We start from the raw sequence: 21,540 nt of genomic DNA on the forward strand, positions 1-21,540 counted from the left end.
CAATGGCAAGCCTGTGTGTAGGAGTCTTCATCTGGCTGTGAATGCTGCATAACCTGTCTGATCGAAGCAGAGGGAGGAAGCAAAGGATGAGAGAGATCCAGACTGAGAACTAAGAAGATATGTAAGTTGGAAAAGACAAAACAAGGTAATGACATTTTCTGCATTGCTTCAGCTTTTGCCATCTCTGTTTTCTGCATTGAATGGATTTGTCGTAGTGTTCTAATTACATGTAGTGTCAGCACAGTCTGCTGTGCTACAAGGTTATAGCAAGGTATGATAGGCTACTCTAGCAGATAGGTGCGTGATACAGTTATAATGGACCGTGTAAGAATGTAACCAGTGAATGGAAACTTATGCAGGAAAAAGAGCTGCAATGAACATAACGGGTAATGTGCATTAGTCAGGGCGGGTGATCTAAAACTACTGTATCTGTATAACTGTCTCTATATACAGATGTGCACACACACATCCATAATCCATTCATTGCCTTGTGGCTGTGCAATAGTTAAAATAGTGTTTAGTAAACTGTTTTATATATATATAATATAATTATATAAGCAGGGGGTGGATTTACATTTCAGGAATTAAACTGGATACAACCGTATCTCCAATACCTGCTAAGGTGTTTTTTTTCTTCATTGTTAGATCCTATCATTTTGTCCTAACCACTGAGCCATTGAAGAGTTAAATGCATGTGTGCTAGTTCCATTGAATTACATATGTATTGACTGCTTGAACCATGTAAGCAACACAAGCGAAAGCTGGGCTGCTCCTGCGTTGATCTATATTGCTGTGAACATTCATAGAAAAATATGCACTTGAATTTGACAAGTAGATTTTTTTTTAGGCAAAATCTAAATAATAAATCTTTACTGACTTGAGCGCTGTAGTTTGCAGTGTAGGAGGCTCAACAATAGACGTCTGTAAATTAGGATTATTCATACTTATGTCCCATTGCTTATTACAAGAGTACAGAGGTTGTGCTTTGCTGTACAAGCATTGTATTCTCAGGTCTTCTGAGCTGTCCTCTCCGGATCTTACATGGCTTGAAAACACAGATTTCATTTTTACCTGGGTTGTGGTGGTTTTCGCAGCTTCCAGTATAATATCACCAGGAGCTGGAGATGTGGAAGTACCTAAAATCATGTGCAGCTGCTTTTGTGGCATTGGAGATATTACAATGTTTATTTCACTATAATTATACACAGTCACACTTAATAGCATTCCCAATTTAAGTTTTGTACCTAAAAAGGAAATAGGGAAAGATTCTAGAGACTGAGTATAATCTCATTTTCTTTTTGAATTTCTGGGTGTGTTACTAATTAATGGCTTTTACTCTGTAGCAAATGTCATCCAGTCTACTAAAAAAATAAAATGCACAAATACTCAGAGAGACACACACACACACGCACGCACACACACACACACGCACGCACGCACGCACGCACACACACACACACACACACACACACACACACACACACACATTATTTCGTTAGTATTGAACTAGATAGTAAATAGAGCAAAAACGCTGAGACTTGAAATACATTTTCTTTAATTCTAATAATAAGTTTGCAGTGTATTAATATTGCCTAACAAGAGACTGCATGAAGGATCAGAAACAATATGCCAAACTACTGACAATTACACTAAGCAGAGCATGTAAGCCAGCGAGAACCTATATTTCCATACCTGACCCTCCTTCTGCTAGATGGCATTATCTTGCCTTATTGACATGTGTTAGAATTACAAATGTGATGAAAAATGATTGGAATCGGTAATTTGCGCTACCAATCTGCCTGATTATAAGTTGCACATAGAGGTCCTGGTTGCAAATAGATGGTAATTGCCCTGAAAAAGTTGCATGTACATATAGTGTATTTACAGCTATATGCTGAGGTGTATGCATGCATGTAAGTCGCTGCCAGTAGAATATGCCGCAATGTTTTCAAACATTTGTTTTGCTTACAAAATACGAATTTGCTATTCGGCAACTCTCCGTCTCTGGTGCGAAAACTGACACACTAATACCCCTTTCATACCTCCTTTCCATTAGAATGTTGGGATGCACCCTGGATTATGTTCACGCGCCCGACCCGGCTGAGACCCCATACAAACATGCGGCCCTACCCAGCAATAATGCTGGGTCGATGATGTGACCCGCCAATCCAACCCTGGTAGCTTGCAGAGTTTAACACGGGAACGTTCCGTGTAACCTGCAGTGTAAACGGGTCCCCTTTACAGCACGGTGAGGTCCGGATGACATCATCTCCAAGCGCCTGCAGACCAGTTCCACTGCACCTGTGTGCAGTGTGAACGACGCCGACCCAGGAATAACCCAGGTCGGGCACCATGATCTGAAGGGGGTATGTCCCGGATCCGACCTGGGTTTAGAACCTTGTTCCAAATACTGTGTCAGACCCGGGAAGTTAGTGTAAAAGGTGTATTAGAAAGCGCCTGTCGACGTCCGCGGAGCAAAAGCGTTTTGCTAGTGCATTTGACCATCTTCATGATCATCAGCCCATATTTACACCTGCCCCTCACCCTTCACAAATAATATGGCTGTCTCAAGCATATTACGCACCTCGTCCCACTTTGTATGTATTCGGAATCGCGGCCCAGATTGCGCCTCTCACAGATTGACCTCACACCTTATGAACTCTTCTCCACACTTTTTGATGTGCAGATCAGTAACTTAAAAATAAGGCTGCAGCAGAAATTAATTTTGCTTGATTACAAAGGAATATTGCTACTTGTTAAATGTTGAGGCTACTCTTTACAATAGTATTGCTAGCGATATGTCGTTTATACATAGATCACAATTATAGCAACTATTTATTTGCATTTTATTCTTTTAGTAGATAACCCATTACTAGGCAATTGTAATATAGCTGTGACTTTGAAATCCAACACATTACCAGTGCACACAATGATGATGGATTTATGAATGATAGGAGAGGTTTTTACTGTGCAAGTAATATAAATGACATAAAACTGTCACTAAATAAACACGAATAACTGAACTACTGTTCACTGTTCCATGAAAACGGTATCTGACAGCAAATGAGTTTAAGCATCATCATTTGTTTTTTTTCTCTCCACCGTCTTCGGTATATGAAAACAAAAAGAGCAAAAAAATAAATAGAATTCCCCACCCACAAAGCAGTCTATAAAAAATATGTGCCAAGGTCACATTGAGATGTGGGGAAAACATATGGACATTATCATTCCATTTCTGTGGAATGGGGCAGCTGTATAACCTTCCTGGTTTATTGATATGGTTCCAAGTAATCATATATTACTCCTTGGCTGTGACATGTATAGTGCTGTCTCTGCTTTTATCAGTATTAGCTGACGTCAAATTGTAAGAAGAAATATTGCTGTACCAGCACCAGCTTCAGTCTGCACAGCACATCTATCATATTGCAAGTTCCGGCCTTTAATGTATATTTGTAGGGTTATACTGTTTAATCAACAGAAAAAGACAGCATTTGCTCTACTGGTTCTTTGTATTCCTAAACTGCAAAAAAATCTGTCAATTTAAAATGTTATATTATATAATGAACCAAGTTGTTTATTTTATTTTCATAAGTAGTGAAAAAATACAAAATAGAACATGTTCAACTCCAGGGGCTACCTGAGTGATGAGAAGAAAACCCTTACACAGAAAGGAGTTAAAGAGCAGAACTCCTTAAACAAAAATAAAGCTTAAGGGTTACTATAATTCAGAAATATATATATATATATAATATATATACACAGGGGCGTCTTAAGAGAGGAGGGGACATGTGTGCATTCCCTGTGCCGGGCCCCCTCCTCTCTCCCTGGCCGCCGGCTGACGCGACAGGCCAGCCACCGCAGAGTTAGTAGACTCTGGGCACTAGAGTGTGCCCAGAGATTACTGCGCATTTTCCAGTGTTCTGTGCAGCACTAACACCTGACGCGGGACCACGGACAGGTGAGTTTTAGATAACATGGGTGCAAGGCGTGCGGGGCCCCTCTGGACCCGGGAGCCCATGTGCACCGCACACCCTGCCCCCATTATAGATATGCCCCTGTGTATATATATATATATATATATATATATAATTTCCAAAACGATCCAGCACTCCCTTGTAATAAATCCGACTCACTGCGTGCACATGCTTCTTGTAATATATGTCCTTTAAGGTGAATGAAAGAAACACACCATGCTCGGCACTGCAGTGTATCCAATGTATTTAGTAAAATTACATTCCAGCAACGTTTCTGGACCACGCAAAATCCTGTCTTCAGGTTGTCATACAGACAAATCGCAATGACAGCCTGAAGACAGGATTTTGCGTGGTCCAGAGACGTTGTTGGAATGTCATTTTTCTAAATACATTGGATACACTGCAGTGCCGAGCATGGTGTGTTTCTTTCACTCACCTTAAAGGATATATATATATATATGCACATACATATAGATATACCCACGCACATATGTATACAGGGATATCAAGAGAGGGGGGTGAGCAGGTAGCAATTAACCGAGCCCATGCTTGTTGGAGGGTTCGGTTCTGTTTTATTTTGACCGGTCAAATTGATATATTGTATTAATGTCTGTCTGATATTAGATTATTTTTTATAAATCATTTTAATTTTCAGTGGTCTATTTACTAAGCAGTGTTAGGAGACAGAGTGAAAAGTGATAAGGTGCCAGCCAATCAGCTCCCAACTGTCATTTTTCAAACACAGCCTGTGAGATGAAAGTTGGGAGCTGATTGGCTGGTACCTTATCACAGACTTATCATTTTTCACTCTGTCTCCTAACACTGCTTAGTAAATAGACCCCTTAGCCATATTTTCCATTCATTTTAATTAGCGCAGAGAATAAATTGGAAGTCCGGGTTAGGTTCCGTCACCACCTTCCTGTCCCCTCTTATTTTTCAGTGGCAGTAGCCTTTCTCCAAATCCCAGCACCCGCTAATCGCGTCCCCCCTTTTGGATCTGCCCCGGTCTTATTTTTTAATACCTTTTAATACCTTTTTGTAGGGGGCGTGGACTGGTCAATGCAGCACAATTAGGCCATGCCTCCTACAGTAACGGGACTAAATGGCCCTGCACATATACATATACAAAAACAAAGCTCAATAACAGTATGGCCAGGAAAGAACAATCACCAAATAAAAATAACACAGTGGTAGCTAGGGAAGGGGGGGACGCCGAGTCTATGATCTTAATGGACAGATTAGATTATGTATTTAGATTATAATAATAATAAAACTAGGACATAAGGCCACCAGTAGACTCATCAATGTAGCCTGGGTGCAAGAGGCCCTGAAAGAACTCTCAGCCAACGGGTGACCCATAATCTGTTAGTTTTATTATAAAAAAGACCCTTTGATCTGGGCCAACTAGGGCCAGGGCTGTATCAAGGACAGTGCCACTGGTGCTGCCATCCAGGGCTGAGGGAGTGACACAGTGGCCTGTCCCTGATTCCTGAAGGTCTTGACACTGTCTCTCTGCTGACCCCGGTGGAGCGGATTCAGAAAGAAAGAATAGCAGCCAAGTAGTGCCCTGCTGGTAAGTATAGGGAAGTGAGAGACCAGGGATGGGGCTTTGGTGGGGCATATATAGGGCATAAAAATAAAGAGGTACCGGGGACGAATCCAGAAGAATATGTCAGGGGGGGCACCACGATAGTGAAAAGGAGGGGGGGATAGCGATGTTACAGAATTTTTTTTCGGAAAGGGGGCAATGGTCTCACTGCATGGGGCATGGCCTCACAGGATATCCTGTACCTACAAGACACAACCCCCCCCCCCCATTTTTATCACGCTGGGGGAATAGGATACATACAAAAAACAAGGCTAAGACAAGTTATGTTATACTGCCTATGGGTACGGCACTGAAGCTAGGACAGAGAGCACAATGTAGCCTGGGTATATTACTTTCAATAATATCCAGGAGCACTTGGTTGGTGTAACCATATATGCAAGTACATACAGTCAGGTGCATAAATATTGGGACACTGACAGAATTTTCATATTTTGGCCTCTATTCACCACCACAATGGCTTTGAAATGAAACAAACAAGATGTGCTTTAACTGCAGACTTTCAGATTTAATTTGAGGGTAATTACATGCAAATCAGGTGAACAGTGTAGGAATTACAACGGTTTCTATATGTGCCTCCCACTTTTTAAGGGGCCAGCAGAACAAAACAATCATGTACTGAGTGTCTCCTCTATATTATCAGGAGATGCCTAGCACACAGCTCCCCTCAGGGGAGTCTGTAGCTGTCTGATCCTAATGCTGGGTACACACTGGCAGATATATTGGCCGATCAATTGATCGGCCAATATATCGGGTGCCCATCGGCCAGTGTGTAGCAGCAATATGTCTGTGAACAACGTCGTTCAACAGACATATCGCATCCATTGTGCTGCACAGGCCATGGCAAATATATCTGCAGATATATAGGTCCATTGTGCTGTGTGTACGGGCGGTCGCGTACACTTGCAGCAGAGGCCGCAGGGAGGGGTACGCGAGATAACCCCCAACCAGCGAGACCATCGGCCAGATGACAAATGATAGTTGCAAATCAGTCGATCTGCAGATATATCTTTTAGGTGTGTGCCCAGCTTTAGGGGAAAGGGGGAGAGTGAGCACTGTTATAGTGTCTGTCTGACCTGCTAGTGTGTCTATCTGAATGGTCAGCCTGTCTTCTAGCACTGTCAGTGTGACTGTCCATCAGTCCAGCTTTTGTATCTTTCTGTCCTGGCAGTGTGTCTGCTTCTCTAACCTGTGAACCTGTCTTCTATCACTGACAGTGTGCCTGTCCCTCACTCCTGCTTGCATCTCTGTCTGTCCTTTCAGTGTGTCTGTCTCTGGCCTTTGAACCTGTTTTCCATTACTGTCATCCTGTCTGTCCCACTTGTGTTTCTGTATGTTCCCAACACATTTCATTTTTTGAGATAATCCTGGACTTCCCCTGATGAAGTCCAGGATTATCTAAAAGAATGAAACACACAATAGGGTTGTTCCATTTGGACCCTCTTATTTTTCTAGATCATATATGGGCATTACACTATATTCAATGTTTTTCATTTTCATGTTACCTGAACTGAATAACTGGAGAAAGAAGAATTCGGGGTAACAGAAAAATATACTTTAAGTACTTATAATTTATCAGTTTGGTACGTTTGCACTTTAAAGAACAACATATTGTTTTAATTAAAGTCTAATTTTAATTTGCTACACTATTGGGCACCATTTCTCTCCATTTTTTTTCAGAAATTATACTTGTGGGAACTACAGTATCCATAGCAAAGGCTGCCACCCAGACAATCGGGGAGGCTATGACCGCAAGCGAGATGGTCCGTCTGCGCCTGTGCATGACAGGGAGACCCGGCAGTACCTGGAAGGCTTCGCTGAAGCCGGAAAGGCACCGCCGGGTCTCCATTGCCGGCAATGGGGCCCGCATCGCTCTTGCCATCTAAAAGATGACGAAAGCGATGCTGTACAAACAGCGGTAATCTAAGATTACCGCTGTTTACTAAATACAGAAAGATGGGATAACCCCTTTAGCGAGGCTAAAGGGGTTATATTTCGTTAATAAATGGAGCCCCTAGTAACTACTCTCTATGGTTGTTAGTCTACTTTAGAAATACTCTAAATATAAATAAAAGTTAAGTTTTGGAGACAGTGAAATTGGGTCAGAGTGCCTAAAGTACCACACACAAAGAAAGATAGTATGTAAATATAAAGTGCAAGTGCTAGCTGTGCATTTGAAATAAATGACCTATTATAAAAAGAACTGTAGCATACAGAAAAATTTAAGAATGAAAAAGTACAGTTTTTTATAATACAGTAAAATTGGGACAATTATGACAGAGACATTATTAAAACAAACAACAAAATCAGACAAGAAGATATAGTAAAAACATGGATAAGAACATAAAAGCAGAAGAAGAAGTCCACTAAGAAACGAAACGTGTTGGTAGCCTGTATCTCACTGATAGACTCCTCCAACTAAAAACAAGATAAGATATCTATCAGTGAGATACAGGCTACCAACGCGTTTCGTCTCTTAGTGGACTTCTTCTGCTTTTATGTTTTTATCCATGTTTTTACTATATCTTCTTGTCTGATTTTGTTTTTTGTTTTTTTGCCACTATGTTTATGTTTTACTGTACTCCTCTAATCTTTATTATATTCTCATCTTTGAAGTGCTACTAGTTCATATTGATTATCCAATTGATTCAAATTATGGCTTACACATACAAATTATAACTCATTTGGACTTAGGGGTAAATTTACTAATATTCGAGTCTGATCAAGTTTGTTTGTTTTTTTTTTTACTCGATTTGCATCACCAAAACTCGGGTGATTTGAGGCTCCTGAAACTCACAAATTTACTAAGAAGTGAGTTTAGCTGAAAATGTGTTTTCCGATGGTAAAGCAAATCGAGATATCTCCCCCGAGTGGCAAGTGTAGATGAGATTACTCACCCAAGATTGCAGTGTTTTCTCTCTGACAAACTCTCTCGAACAAGCAGCCTTCACATATCAGTGAGATATGTGAAGGCTGTTTGTGTTGTACCTGTAAAAAAAGGGTTAAATGTTTTATAAAAATTACTTAGGGTCCCCCCACAAAAGCATAACCAGCCCCAGGCTGCTCAGCCAGTCCTGGTTCCTAAAAATATGGGGGAACCATCACCTGGCTGCTGAGTCTGACCTGGTATGAGAAATAGGAGGGAAAAATTGCGTAGGATTCCCCCTACTGTATATTTATTACCAGTACCCCCTGAGATCCCCGGCTTGGACTGATCCGCTTGGGGTGCGAATGCTTTAGCTAGGGTAACCCGGTGATAGGGTCCCCTGGCTGTGGAATTACACCCCAGCTGGAATCGAGCCTGATGCTGGTTTTAGGGGAACCCTACGCAATTTTTTTCCCCTACTTTTAAAACCAAGACAGGGTCAGCAGCCAGGTGCTGGTTCCTAAAATACGGCGGGACCTTATTCCTCCCCCCCCCCCCGTATTATTAGGAACCAGGACTGGCTGAGCAGCAAGAGGCCGGTTATACTTTGGTGGGGGGAGCCTACATAATTTTTTTTTAATTAATACTTTAGAGAAGACCAGGACTGGCTGAGCAGCAAGAGGCCGGTTATACTTTGGTGGGGGGAGCCTACATAATTTTTTTAAAATTAATACTTTAGAGAAGGTTACCAAGCAGAGACTTACACAAATCACGATGATCTGTGTATCTTTCTGGCAAACTCGCAGCTCAGGAGGTGGTCTATTTGAAACTTCTAATTAGCTGCGAGTTTGCTACAATTACACCCAAGATTGTAATATTGTTTCTTAGTAAATTCCCGAGTTGTATCTTTTTCATGAAAAGTACTTCCGAGTTTGGCCGATGGTAAGTTTAATCAAGTTTGCAATCTCACCCGAGTTTTTCAGTGAAGAATGAGAATCTCTCCCAAACTCACACGAGTTTGTCTTTAGTAAATTTTTCGAGATGAAAAACATGCCTAAACTCATCGAGATTGCTATCTCGACCAAACTCGAATCTTAGTAAATTTACCCCTTAATGTGAAGATTAAATGTAGGTACAATGATATAAAATTATGTTACTGAGGATAACTTCTTGTTAATAAATTATTTTCTGCATTGTGTCCCTGTTACCAGGTTGTGCTTCATTCTTGAAATATCCAGTTTTGGAATGGAAGTGTGTCAAAGGCAAGACAGAAAGAATACAATATTTAAACAAGGTTCCTGCCCACAATTGATATAGATCTGCTAAAAGTTTTGGCTTCTATCCGGTTACCTTAAAATGTCAGATTGCAAAGCAACATCTTCTGACTCCTTCCAAGAAGAAGGGGAACTTCAGCACCAACCAGCCTATGAAAAAAGGCCAAACGATAATGCCAGCAAATTAATTGGTGGCTATTCATCCATGGTGTTCCACAGAAAAGGTAAAGACAAAAGAAAACAAAGTCGAAGTAATCCATGCAATTTATCCAAGGACTTTAAAGACAGTGAAAAAAAAAATGCTATTGTGGTCACTAAGAAGTGTGAGGTTCTTGGATTTGAAGAAGTCTCCAATGAGTTTACTTGCACCTCATCAATTATGGAGTCTTACAGTCTTAATACTAGCAAGGAGACAAAGTTCAGTTTCCGCAAACTGGATGACGGCACCTTTGCCTTAGAGACGAAAAACTCATGTGAGCTTAATCCCGAAAACTGCGAGTCTGGAAAAAAGAGGTCCACAAAAAGCAGACACAAGAAAGGCCGTTATTCACACAAGCCATTGAAAATCTGTTTTAAGAAAAGAAGCAAAGCCCTTAGGAAGTCTTTAGATTCAAATGATGACTACAAATCAGAAGATAAAACGTTGCCATCCTCCGTACAAGAGGACATCACATGTGTTGTTAAAAAACAAGATGAGTGTTCACAACATGATCTGACAACAGGAAAACCCTGGGCAACTTTTAAGAGTCTAGTAACACGTAGAAAGAAATTGCGTTCCTCACTAAAAGTACAATCCCAATTGAGTGGTGGACACCTTGAAGCCAACGCAAGCAGTACTTGCGTTCAGGGGGGTTCAAAGAAAGGACGGTTCTCCAACCTAAGGATTGCATGTATGAAGTTTTCTAGAGGAAAGAAATCAACAAATATCACGCTGCCTTCTGAAGAATCGCTCTGTGCTGCTAAACCATCAGAACCCTCCACATCTGATTGTGAAAGGAGTGACAATGCTTTGGCAGTTAAATATCAACTTCAAAGATCTTTAGATGTAGAAAATGGTGATCTCAGTAACAGCCTTGACATTTGTTCAGAGAAAACCCCAATATGTGAAATAAACTTGGATCAAAATCCAGAAAATAATGATAAAATGATTGAACCTGATCCAATGACTGAGCATGATGCCGGTGCTGTAATTTCTGCAGAAGGAAGTAGGAATGACTATCAGTTCAGAGAGTTTAAAAGTTTGTCTCCGATCCCTAATGAAAAACAAGAGTTACCCGATAAAGAATCAAAACATATAAAGAGTATCCAGGAAACAGAGGGACCTACACTCAGTGAAGACTTATCTCTCAAAGATGATCACAAACATATGATACAAGCCCAAATTAGAAAACACAAAAATCCCCTTGTTGACTGTGAAGATGGATTGAATGAACTCTCTTTGACCAACGATGTCTCCTCCACAGTTGAACCAACCTCAGATCTTTATGAAATGCTTTTAATGTCAACAGCTGTTTCTCTCGTCAGTAAAGTTATCCAGTCATCCATTCAACAGTTAGTTGAAGAGGAAGCTTTGCTTTCTCATGTACAAAGCAAAGACTCAGAGAGATTCTATATTTGAAAAAGAGAAGCAAAAAAACTGCAGGTTCCATCACCTGGACATATATATCGTGCCTTCAAAGTTAACTGCAGGTTCTAAAGTTCAATAATATGAGACAACCTATTGCCTAGAAGTTATCTACAATTTCTATTTGAGCCTGTGCTTCAATTCATGCAAAATGTGGCATATAGATAAGAAATATATGTTGTTTATATTTCATTTCATTCATAAATTTATTTTATTAAATATTTATTTTAAATGTTTGCTTTCATACAAATTTAATGATGATTAAATATAACTTATTGTAAGATCGTCTATTCAATTATTATTTCAACTTTTTTTTATTGATTTCTCACCAGTATATCGATAAAAAAGTTATAAAGTCATAAAAAGAGTAAACGTAATTCACTTTAGCAAAAGAGATACAAAAACATTAGTGGAGTTATCAATGCATTTTAAGCTTATTGTAATTAAGCCCAATAGAGAACATAGGGCCTAATTCAGAGATTTACGTAAACGTAATGCTTATGCAAATTTCAGATGTTTTGAGGTCTGCGTGTGCATAAGCCGCACTTTGCGCATGCAGATCTGGGGCTGTGATGTCGCTTACAGTGCCCCAAACGCTACAGAATGATTGACATGCAGCTGGCGATTGGGGACAGCGATAGGGTGCTCCCAGAAAACGGTGCGCGTGTCGACTTCGTTTCCTGGGCATGCCGAAGCCAGTGGCTGTGTCCTCACGGGCCCCAGCAGCGTGATTTCACCGGACATTCTCCATAATATGAGGGTGGTATTTTGATCACATGCTGCATCTTTGGACACAGCAATGGATCAGAGAAGCCGACAGGAGGTGCCTTTTTTTTACACAAGACTCCTTCTGCGGCATTGCATAAATTAGCACAGCCGCTGGTTACAAATATGCAGCTGCTGTGCTAATAGCATCCATGTCTCAAAATCAGCCTCATAGTGGATATAAAAAAAAGGAGAAAAACAACTATTTTATATATTTTCAACAAAGTTTGTGTTTTTAGAAGTTTTATAGACCAAGTATGGTAACAATACCTCTTATTACTATCATTATGGCGTTTAACATGTAACAGAAATCAATTATGAAAGTACCACCCCCTTTGGGGAACTGGATTGGCCTAGTTGGCGCAAAGAGGCAAGGTGCAGGTGGGTGGCATAAGCATGAGAAGGCAAAAGTTCTGGCTTATTTTTAAGATACAGTCCATGCAGCCTTTTGCTGCAGAGTATGGCCCCTGTCTTCTCTCTGATAGCCCCTGTCTTCTCTCTGATAGGCCCTGCATCTGACAGGCCACAGTGGGACCCCCTCTTACACTACACTGAACTGAACCTCTATTACACGGATTAATACAAGTCAGGGCAGATAATTGTGGGCAAATCAGGTTCCTTATACTTATGAACAGTGAGTAATTGGGGTAAAGCGTCTACATGTGGGGAGATGTTTATGACATCATCACAGTTAAAAATAAGTGAGTGAGAGAAGAGGGAACAGACTGGGGGAGCCAGCGGAGAATATTGGGGAGCGGGGATAGGTGGTGGTGGAAGATGAGTGAGGGGATAGAGTGGGGTTTATGCATATGCAACACTCTAAATCCACCTACTTGGCATTAATATTGTTGGGACTTTTCAGCTCTTGTAGAACCACAAGTCCCAGCACGTATCCCAGGAGCAGATGTTAGGACTAGCAGTTGTGTCAGCATATACAAGAAATTGTCATTTAACAATTTACCAAGTTAATAAATGCCCCTCTGTAACCATTGTTTTTTGTGTTATAAATGAACACAGGTTTTAATTACATTTATTAATATATTTAATTGATACAAGTTGTTATTTAATTAATAACATAACAGAGTATCACAATTTTGAAAGAGTTATTTTTGAGTAGGACCTCAGTGGGTGGGGGGCACTCATTGCTGTCCATTGTAACTTTGAAGGAAAAAATTATATATTGAAGAGGGTTGGAGAAATGAATATTACCCAAAGATGGAAGAAAATAACAGTATTGTAATACATGTGATATAATTTCATTTTAAGGTAAATAAATATATAGTTTTATCACTAGATAGATAGATAGATAGATAGATAGATAGATAGAACCTAGCTGTAACTGCTCAGGCAGGAGAACTGTGAAGTAAATCTCTTATATATTTTTTCTATGTACAGTATGGTTAGTATTTGCATATTATAGAACAATAACTTTGTATTGCACTGTTGTGTTGTGTTACTGATGATCTACCCTGGATGCTATACAAAATATCCAGTTCCTTTTGCATGGTCAATGGGGCTGATCAGTCTTTTTGCAGAGCGTACTTTGTCCGTTTTCACTTGCGCATGCTCTGGAACAAGCTAAGTCATCTACAGTTGATGCTGAGTTATACGCAAACTGAACGCATCTCCACAGGGCCGGATTGAGGGCCATATGGGCCTGGAGCTGAAAATGACCAAGGTCCTATTATGACTTATGAGAAGCAGAGTAGGTGTGACCAGTGCTGTGTGGGTGTGGCCAGTGCCATGTGGGCGTGTACACCCCTATACCCAATGTTTCCCTAAATATGTAAAAGCAAAAAATGCTTAAATTTGTGAGGTAAATAGAAATACAGTTTTACTACTTATGATTTATGGCTGACCGTGTGGAGAGCAGATGGCCAGTCAACGTCATGTTGTCATGACAATTGGCCTATTTTTATATGTAGGCCTGGAGCTGTAGCTCCATCCGCCCCATTGTTAATCTGGCCCTGCATCTCCACTTCTAACTGAAGGGGCGTGATGGGGCTGTAACAGGGCTGCAACGGGGCGTTCGCATGTAGGCTAAGTTCACTGAGGGCGTGTCAACAAAATTGTTTCCATGTGTATTTTTTGCGGTAAGAATAGTGCTCTGCAAGTGCGCACCGACAATAATAATGACTGGTATCAAACCAAGCTAGCGGATAGGGGCGGTCTGACCTCAAAGTTGCGTATAACTCTGCAAATGGGGTGAGCATTCAGTTCATGAACACGATGCAGGAGCAATTGTGGCCGACTTGCATTCAGTGCTTTATTAGAGCTCTTCTTTCTTACTATTGGTCTCTGTTAGATTCCCCTCTATCCAATAGGCCAGTGGTTCCCAAACTTTTTTGAATCACGGCACCCTAAAGTATCAGCATTGTTTTCACCGCACCCCCAAGTTTAAGTTTCTTACTGAGAAATTCAGGAAAAAATTGAGTAAAATAGTAAAGTGAAGTAAATTGTGTTTACCTGTCATCCATCCTTGGGTTCAGTTATATGGTGGTGGACAGGTTTGCACTTCAGTTTATTCACATATTAACATTATATTGAGTATAAATAATTTGATTTGGTTATGGACCACCAACCTGAGGCACCCCTGCAAGTGTCCCAAGCCACCCCAGGGTGCCATGCCGCACAGTTTGGGAACCACTGCAATAGACACCACTGATGTGAAGGAAGCAATCCCAGGCTGCAGGTCACAAGTGCTTCACAGAATAAATCAACACCCATTCATTCACAATGGCCTTATTACTCCATATGGAGACAGGATCAGTCTGTCCTGTCATGTCACACATATCTGTACAATTGCTGATTTAATAAACATTGCAGAAATGTAAAAACTGGATTTACTATCATATTGGAAAACATCGTAATAGGGCTAACATGCAAATACCTAAAACTTATATATACCCATGTTATTGTGGCTGTATTTGAAAGCATTATGCAGTACTACTGGTGACACAGTAAAAAGCTGCTGCTTTAGTAATGGAACCTTTGCCATTTATTTCAGAGCATTGTAGGAATTAATGTTTAGCTATAAATTCACTCTTGTGTGAAATTATATTTTGAGAACAGCAGAAGTAAATGATAAAAAGTCATGTTAAAATAGCCGCACACACCGGTCTGCCAGAGACTAAACAAGGCCCCAGAAAGGCAGAACATTATATTATGGTATGTAAGTGAATGACAATAACAATGCTTTCTCATGCTGTTCTGTGATAAGAATAATGACATTCAAAGCTTTGCAAAATGTGTTTTAAAATGTAAAAAGTCTTGTTTTTGTCTAGCAGTGGGTCTGTTTCCTTTTAAAATTGCATTTGACAAGTTTCAGAGCAATTTTTTAAGGACATTGATCCCTACTAACTACCTGCAGGCAGCCAAACAGATCATCAAAATATTCCATGGAATTTGGATTAATTATATTTTGTAAGGCAGTGACCCATAGACTGCTGTGTGTGAGGACAGGGCTATACCGGACAGTGGGCCTGATTCAGAGCCGGACGCTCTGACAGAGCGCTCGCTCTGAATCAGGGCCGGGCATTTTTTTTTTCAGAACGGCCTCCTGGCCACTCGCATAGCTGTGGGTGACCACCCACAGCTGTAGCGAGCGATGATGATGATGATCTCGATGGTCAAGACCATCGCGACCATCGGGCTTGCGACAAGACCCTTGTGGTAGGGTCTCGTTGTCGCAAGCCCCAGAGAGCGTTCGGCTCTAACAGAGCCGAAAGCTCTCCCACTGACATCACTTGTGATGTCAGTGGAGCGGGCCCCAGACGGTAGGCGTTCCCATGGGAACGCCTCCGTCTGGGCAGCCACGTCCCCGGCCCGCCCACCAAAGGAGGCGTGCTGTCACTCAACATGGACAGCACGCCCCCTTTGGTACGAGACCCGGAGCGATGGATTGCCCGTCGCTATCCCGGTTTCGCACATGCGCACGACGGAGCTGGCTCCGTCGTGCGCATACGCACTGGCCTACCATCGACCCGGTTGCGAGTGCACAGCGCTTGCAACCGGGTCTGAATCAGGCCCAGTGTCATGATGTAAGGAGGGACGGGAGGATAAGCATAAAGTAGCAGACTAAGGGCTAGATTTACTAAGGGACGTTGCTTTGAAACTGCACTATGTACTAGGGAACAAACCGATTGAAAATAGACAATTTACAAAACACCACAATATAAATCACCATCACCATTCTTTTACATAGTAAGAATACAAAACGTGATGTTTATCATGCTTGTAATTAAAGAGACTTAAAGCGCCAGGAAAATTAGGTGGTTGTGAGAGGCGAGATTATTCAAGCCGCATGCCGTCCGAGCAGGGCCGTAACTAGGGTAGTGTGACCTGTGCCATGGCACAGGGCACCACAGGGCAGGGGGCGCTGTTCAGGCCTGTCAATTTTCTGTTTATCATCATTCTCACTTGTAGGTTCCTCTTCTTTTATCCCCAGCATCTCCTGGCCTCTCCTATCTCCTCCCTGGCCCTTCCCCATGAGGCCATGGCCCTTTTTTCGGGTGTGTTATCTCACTATTTGAAAAATTGTGGGGGCGCCAATGCTCTTTGTGGCACAGGGCACCAACAAGTCTAGTTACAGCTCTGTGTCCGAGTGCCCTGGCCATTCAGAACATAAGAGGTGGAACAATACACTTATTAATTGGGAGGGCAATCATTACTTATTGACACGGGGGGCGCAAAAAATAACAAAGGGCCTAATTCTGAGTCACACACAAAAACTGCACGCAGCAGTGTCTACTGGTGGTCACCCATGTGCGATTTTATGCAAATGTCACTACAGGCCACCTACTTTGTGCAAATATGTTCGGGAAACTGTAAGACGCACAAGTTTAGCCTTCATTCATGCTGTAATACCGATTGGAACGTCTTTATACGCCACCACTGAAACGTGCTCAAGTCCTATGGCAGGAGCAGTTTCTCCGGTATGGCCGCAGCCTCCTATGCTTGTGCCTGACACTCCCATAATACGCCCACTGAATGGTCCATTTTTGTGTGCATTACTAGCCACCTCCCAGTCACTGTCCAGGAGCTCCATCACTTTTCCATCACACTACTAATACCTCGTCCCCATCACAACAGCATCTTTGCTCATGACCAGTTGCAAATAATCACTCAACTACATAAACACCTGCAGTGCGTGTACTCAGAATAAAGCCCTAATTGTCTTATGGGGCAAAATTTATTTTCTCAATATATTAAGAGCTCCAAATGAATGTATGATTATATTAAGAGGGTAACATCATTTGACCATATTAAGAGGGCAATATTATTTAGTAATTATTGGGGCAATTATTTTTGATTGTTATTGGGGGCAATACTTATTATTTTGTGATGTGGGCACCATTTAGAGTTCCATAAAATTATAAGTGTTGACCCCATCATAAATTTTATTTTTATTGTCCCCATTAGCAATCAAATATCATTACCCCCATAAGATATATAATAAATAATATTGCCCCCTTAATAATGTTAAAATAATAATACCCTCAAAATTAGCATACATCAATTTTGACCCATTATGAGAATACAACATTTTTTTCTGGTCATTTCTCTGTTGATTTGGAGGTGGAAACCGCAGGTTATGTGCGTCAGTTTGAAGCCATTGTAAAATAATGATTCAGTAATAAACCTAGCTTCAAGAGTTATATAGTAACACGAGCTGAGTCCTCCAACAGCACAGAGCAGTGATTCCAGTCTCCTTTGATATTATGGGTGGAATACACCTCTGTATAAAGCAAAGCTTACAAATCTAATTTGTATCAAGTAGTCCTTAGAGTCACTTATGGAAAAGGTTATTCACAGTAAACAACTGGTTTTATTGAAAACATCTTAGATATTTTATACAGAAAAAGGAGAAATCCTCAGCTGCTAGTAGTACTCTCCACAAACATTTCTGACCTCCCAGTAAGACAAATAGATTCATGCTTTAAAGGTATTCGGAAACGTAAATGCCTTTTGCCTCTCAATGCTTGTTTATTTACTAAGACAAAGTCATTGGATAGACTTCCTCAGAAAGATATCTAGAGGTGTTCTGCCACAAAGGAAATGTAAGGTAGTGCACATATATCTAAAACCAATTTAAATAAATACATATATTCCTATAAGAAATGAATACTGTGTTTACCTCAGAATATCTCCTCAAACTAAAGATGGCAGTGGGCGTGCAGTAGGTCCATAACGAGTATGAATAGTAACATAAGCTGTTTGTGGGAAGTTTAGAGAAGCAGGTAAGAGGCAATATAAGAGAATGCACCATGTGTGGTGAAATAAGTCAGGTGATTTTGATTCTGTTTACAGAGACCTAAACCCATAAATCTATCTCTAAACCCAGATTTCATTTCGTAACTGGAGCCAAGAACCTTTACTTTTATAGGCTTTGCATGTTGTATAGAGATGAGCTAAATATGTAATGCACTATGGGCCTGATTCAGAGATGGGCGGAATTGCATTGCCGCACACAAGCCATTTTGAGATTCCGTCCATCTTAATGCAAATGCAGAAGGAGGTGCCAGACACCTCCTTGCTGCATTTGCGAGCAACATCGCGATGGTTGCTCCTTTGCTCAGGCTTTGCGAGCTGAAGCTTCCCACACCTGATCAGGTGCTGGTCACCTCAGAGGCCAGGAATCTGCATCTGTCGGAGCAGACCCTGGCCTCGTCCCTCCTGGAAAACGGGGACGACATGTCCCCATTTCCGGGAACGGTGACCAGCCATGCCCCTGCGCAACCCCTCCAAACGCAGCAGCATGTCAATCATGCTGAGCTTGGGGGAGTCTGCGAGTGCAGTTGAGCAATTTTTTTTCTTCTGTGTCTAAGTTGCGCTGCTCATGCATCCAGAGCCTGAACCAAAGTTGCGATTGGAAAGCACAGTCTCAGATATGTTTTGAAAGTTTATTGGGCATTGGAGAAGGCTCCTCCTATGGGTGTGTTATGGGAGTGTCATAGCAGTGTAGCTGATAGTTGTTGCGTACTCATACACATAATCGCTTACATTGGAGGCCATACTCTGACGACAGTCTACACCTAGCATGGAACTGGTGAATGTTGCAATGGTGCGACCATTGCTTGTGTCTAAATGTGCATCAAGCAGTATTTGAGCATCTTAAGTGTGCGTCCCAGTCTTTGCACATTCCGACGTATAGATGTACACCAGGGAAGGACTTGTGGCGGTATTTGCATAAAGTTACAGAAGCAATTCTGGCAAAAGACGCACACATGGACACTGCCGCACCCGTCTCAGAATCAGGGTCTAAGTACAGTGGGTAGGTGTGAACTCAGTGAAGCTAATCTAAGGGTAGAAGGCAATCAAACTCATTTATGAAATGGCCTGAAATAGCAGAGCAGAATGCTTCTGATTTGTACGCATCTGTTTAGAATAGTCTTGCCCTGTCCATATATACTCTCGCTCTCTGGCGGTGCCTCCGCAGACTAGAACTGTGTCTTGTTATGCAGAGAAGAGACACACAATGCAAACGTGTTAATATGAAATCCCATCCTCAGTTACAGTGACTTCTTACATTAAAAATAACTTTTTTTTTCGTAGAATACTGCTAATTTTATCTTAATTTAGGGCTTAAACTAATTAATCATAGCATTGAGGGTAAACCAGGACTGTCTTTATTAAATGTGCACTTTCGTTTGTTTAGCTTTGTTTTATACAGGACAAAGTGCAAGTAAAAGGCGCGAAACACGTCCCACTACAAGTATTGAGACCCAATCTCTACCAGAGTCTTTTTGCAAAGTGAAAATGGTCATGTATCCTTCCGCACAGGAAGCAATGCTTCTAAAAGTATGCTATATCCACCCTTTTATCTTATTTCAATTATCTCACTCCACAAAGAGTAATATTGAGTTCCCACTGCTCAACAAAAAAAGTATACATTTTTGTAAGCCACGTCCTAATTTTCAAGAAAACTCCTCACTCAACCTAATTCATCATATGTATTTATTTATTAACATTTATAATGTCAGTATATTCTGTTATGTTTGACAATCAAGAACAAAACAGTAATAAAACAAGTCTGGGTAATAACACACAGACAAAGAGGTAAGAGGGCCCTGCTCGCAAGCTTACAAGCTACAGATCACATCGACTAGTACAAGTGTTTACTCCTCTGCAATCTTAGTCAGAGCATATTGGTGCCCTAGGCAAGATTTTGTGTGGTGCCCCCCCCCCCCCACGTGGAATCCTGAAAAGGAGTGTGGCCTCAAGGAAGGGGAGTGGTCTCACTGTGCTGTGGCCCCTTCCCCCATTGTGCTGTGCTCCCAACACCCCTCTCCCAGCACAGATCATAGTAAAGCGCACAGCACCCCTCTCCCAGCATAGATCACATCACCCAGCACAGCACCCCTCTCCCAGCACAGCACAGATCACACCACTCATCACCCAACACAGCACATCACCCATCACTCCTCTCCCAGCACAGCATCCGTCACTCTAGTTCTCACCCAGCACAGCACCCTCTCTACCAGCACAGCACGGTGTCAGCACCCCTCACCTGACCCAGCATCCCTATCGCAGCAGCGCCCCCCCTCACCCAGCACAACACCCCTCACCCAACACCCTGGCCCTCACCCAGCCTAGCACCCCTCTCCCAGCACAACACAGATCACAGCACCCACCACCCTCTCCCTGCACAGCACGATGGCACCCCTCACCTGACCCATCGCCCCTTCCCCAGCACAGCAGCCCCTCTCACCCAGCACAACACCCCTCACCCAGAACCGCACCCCCCTCTCCAAACACTGCATGGTGCTAGCACCCACCCTCACCCAGCCAGGGCCAGATTAACAATGGGGCGGATGGAGCTCCAGCTCCAGGCCTCCACATAAAAATAGGCCCATTGTCATGACAACATGATGTTGACTGGCCATCTGCTCTCCACACGGTCATCCCTAAATCATAAGTCAGAAAATTGTATTTCTATTTACCTCACAAAATGAAGCATTTTTTTTCTTTCACATATTTAGGGAGACATTGGGGCTTAGAGTATAGGGGGGTACACGCCCACATGGCACTGGCCACACCCTCACAGCACTGGTCACGCCCCCTCTGCTTCTCATAATAGGCCCTTGGTCATTTTCAGCTCCAGGCCCATGTGGCCCTCAATCCGGCCCTGCACCCAGCACACCTGTCCCAGCAGAGAACCCCTTTCCCAGCAGTGAGCACCAGAGCACCCCGGCCATCCTCTTCCAGTTCCAGACTTACTTTACTTGAGCGCAGCTTGCAGAGCTGCCCTACTTGTGGTACAGCAATCTGCGGGCGGGCGGTGGACTCACTTTTCCTGACTCAGGTTGGCAGGTCACGTCCCATTGCATGCCACCCCAGCGCTAACCAGTAGCCACCGTCAGGTGCACCATCCCCGCAATCCATCGCCAGCTGTTCCGTAACTGCCCACTCACTGTTTGCTGCTGCCGGGG

The 21,540-nt window shown here is 42.2% G+C and overlaps 1 protein-coding gene across 1 annotated transcript; it reads left to right on the forward strand.

Moving 5' to 3' along the window:
* Positions 1-59: 59 nt before the first annotated feature.
* On the forward strand, positions 60-11,496 carry AKAP5 (A-kinase anchoring protein 5). The gene is made up of 2 exons (XM_088471326.1): positions 60-145; positions 9,658-11,496. Exon 2 carries the CDS (start codon positions 9,803-9,805, stop codon positions 11,336-11,338), a length of 1,536 nt encoding a protein of 511 aa, XP_088327452.1. The 5' UTR covers positions 60-145; positions 9,658-9,802; the 3' UTR covers positions 11,339-11,496.
* The last annotated feature ends 10,044 nt before the right edge of the window (positions 11,497-21,540 follow it).

This window comes from Taudactylus pleione, unplaced genomic scaffold (genome assembly GCF_031769625.1).
Source record: "Taudactylus pleione unplaced genomic scaffold, aTauple2 ptg000113l, whole genome shotgun sequence".
In the NCBI taxonomy this organism is placed as follows: Eukaryota; Metazoa; Chordata; class Amphibia; order Anura; family Myobatrachidae; genus Taudactylus; species Taudactylus pleione.

Bases quoted from the DNA above. Each gene is read 5' to 3' on its own strand.
- AKAP5 (XM_088471326.1), top strand. From the start codon at position 9,803: ATGTCAGATTGCAAAGCAACATCTTCTGACTCCTTCCAAGAAGAAGGG.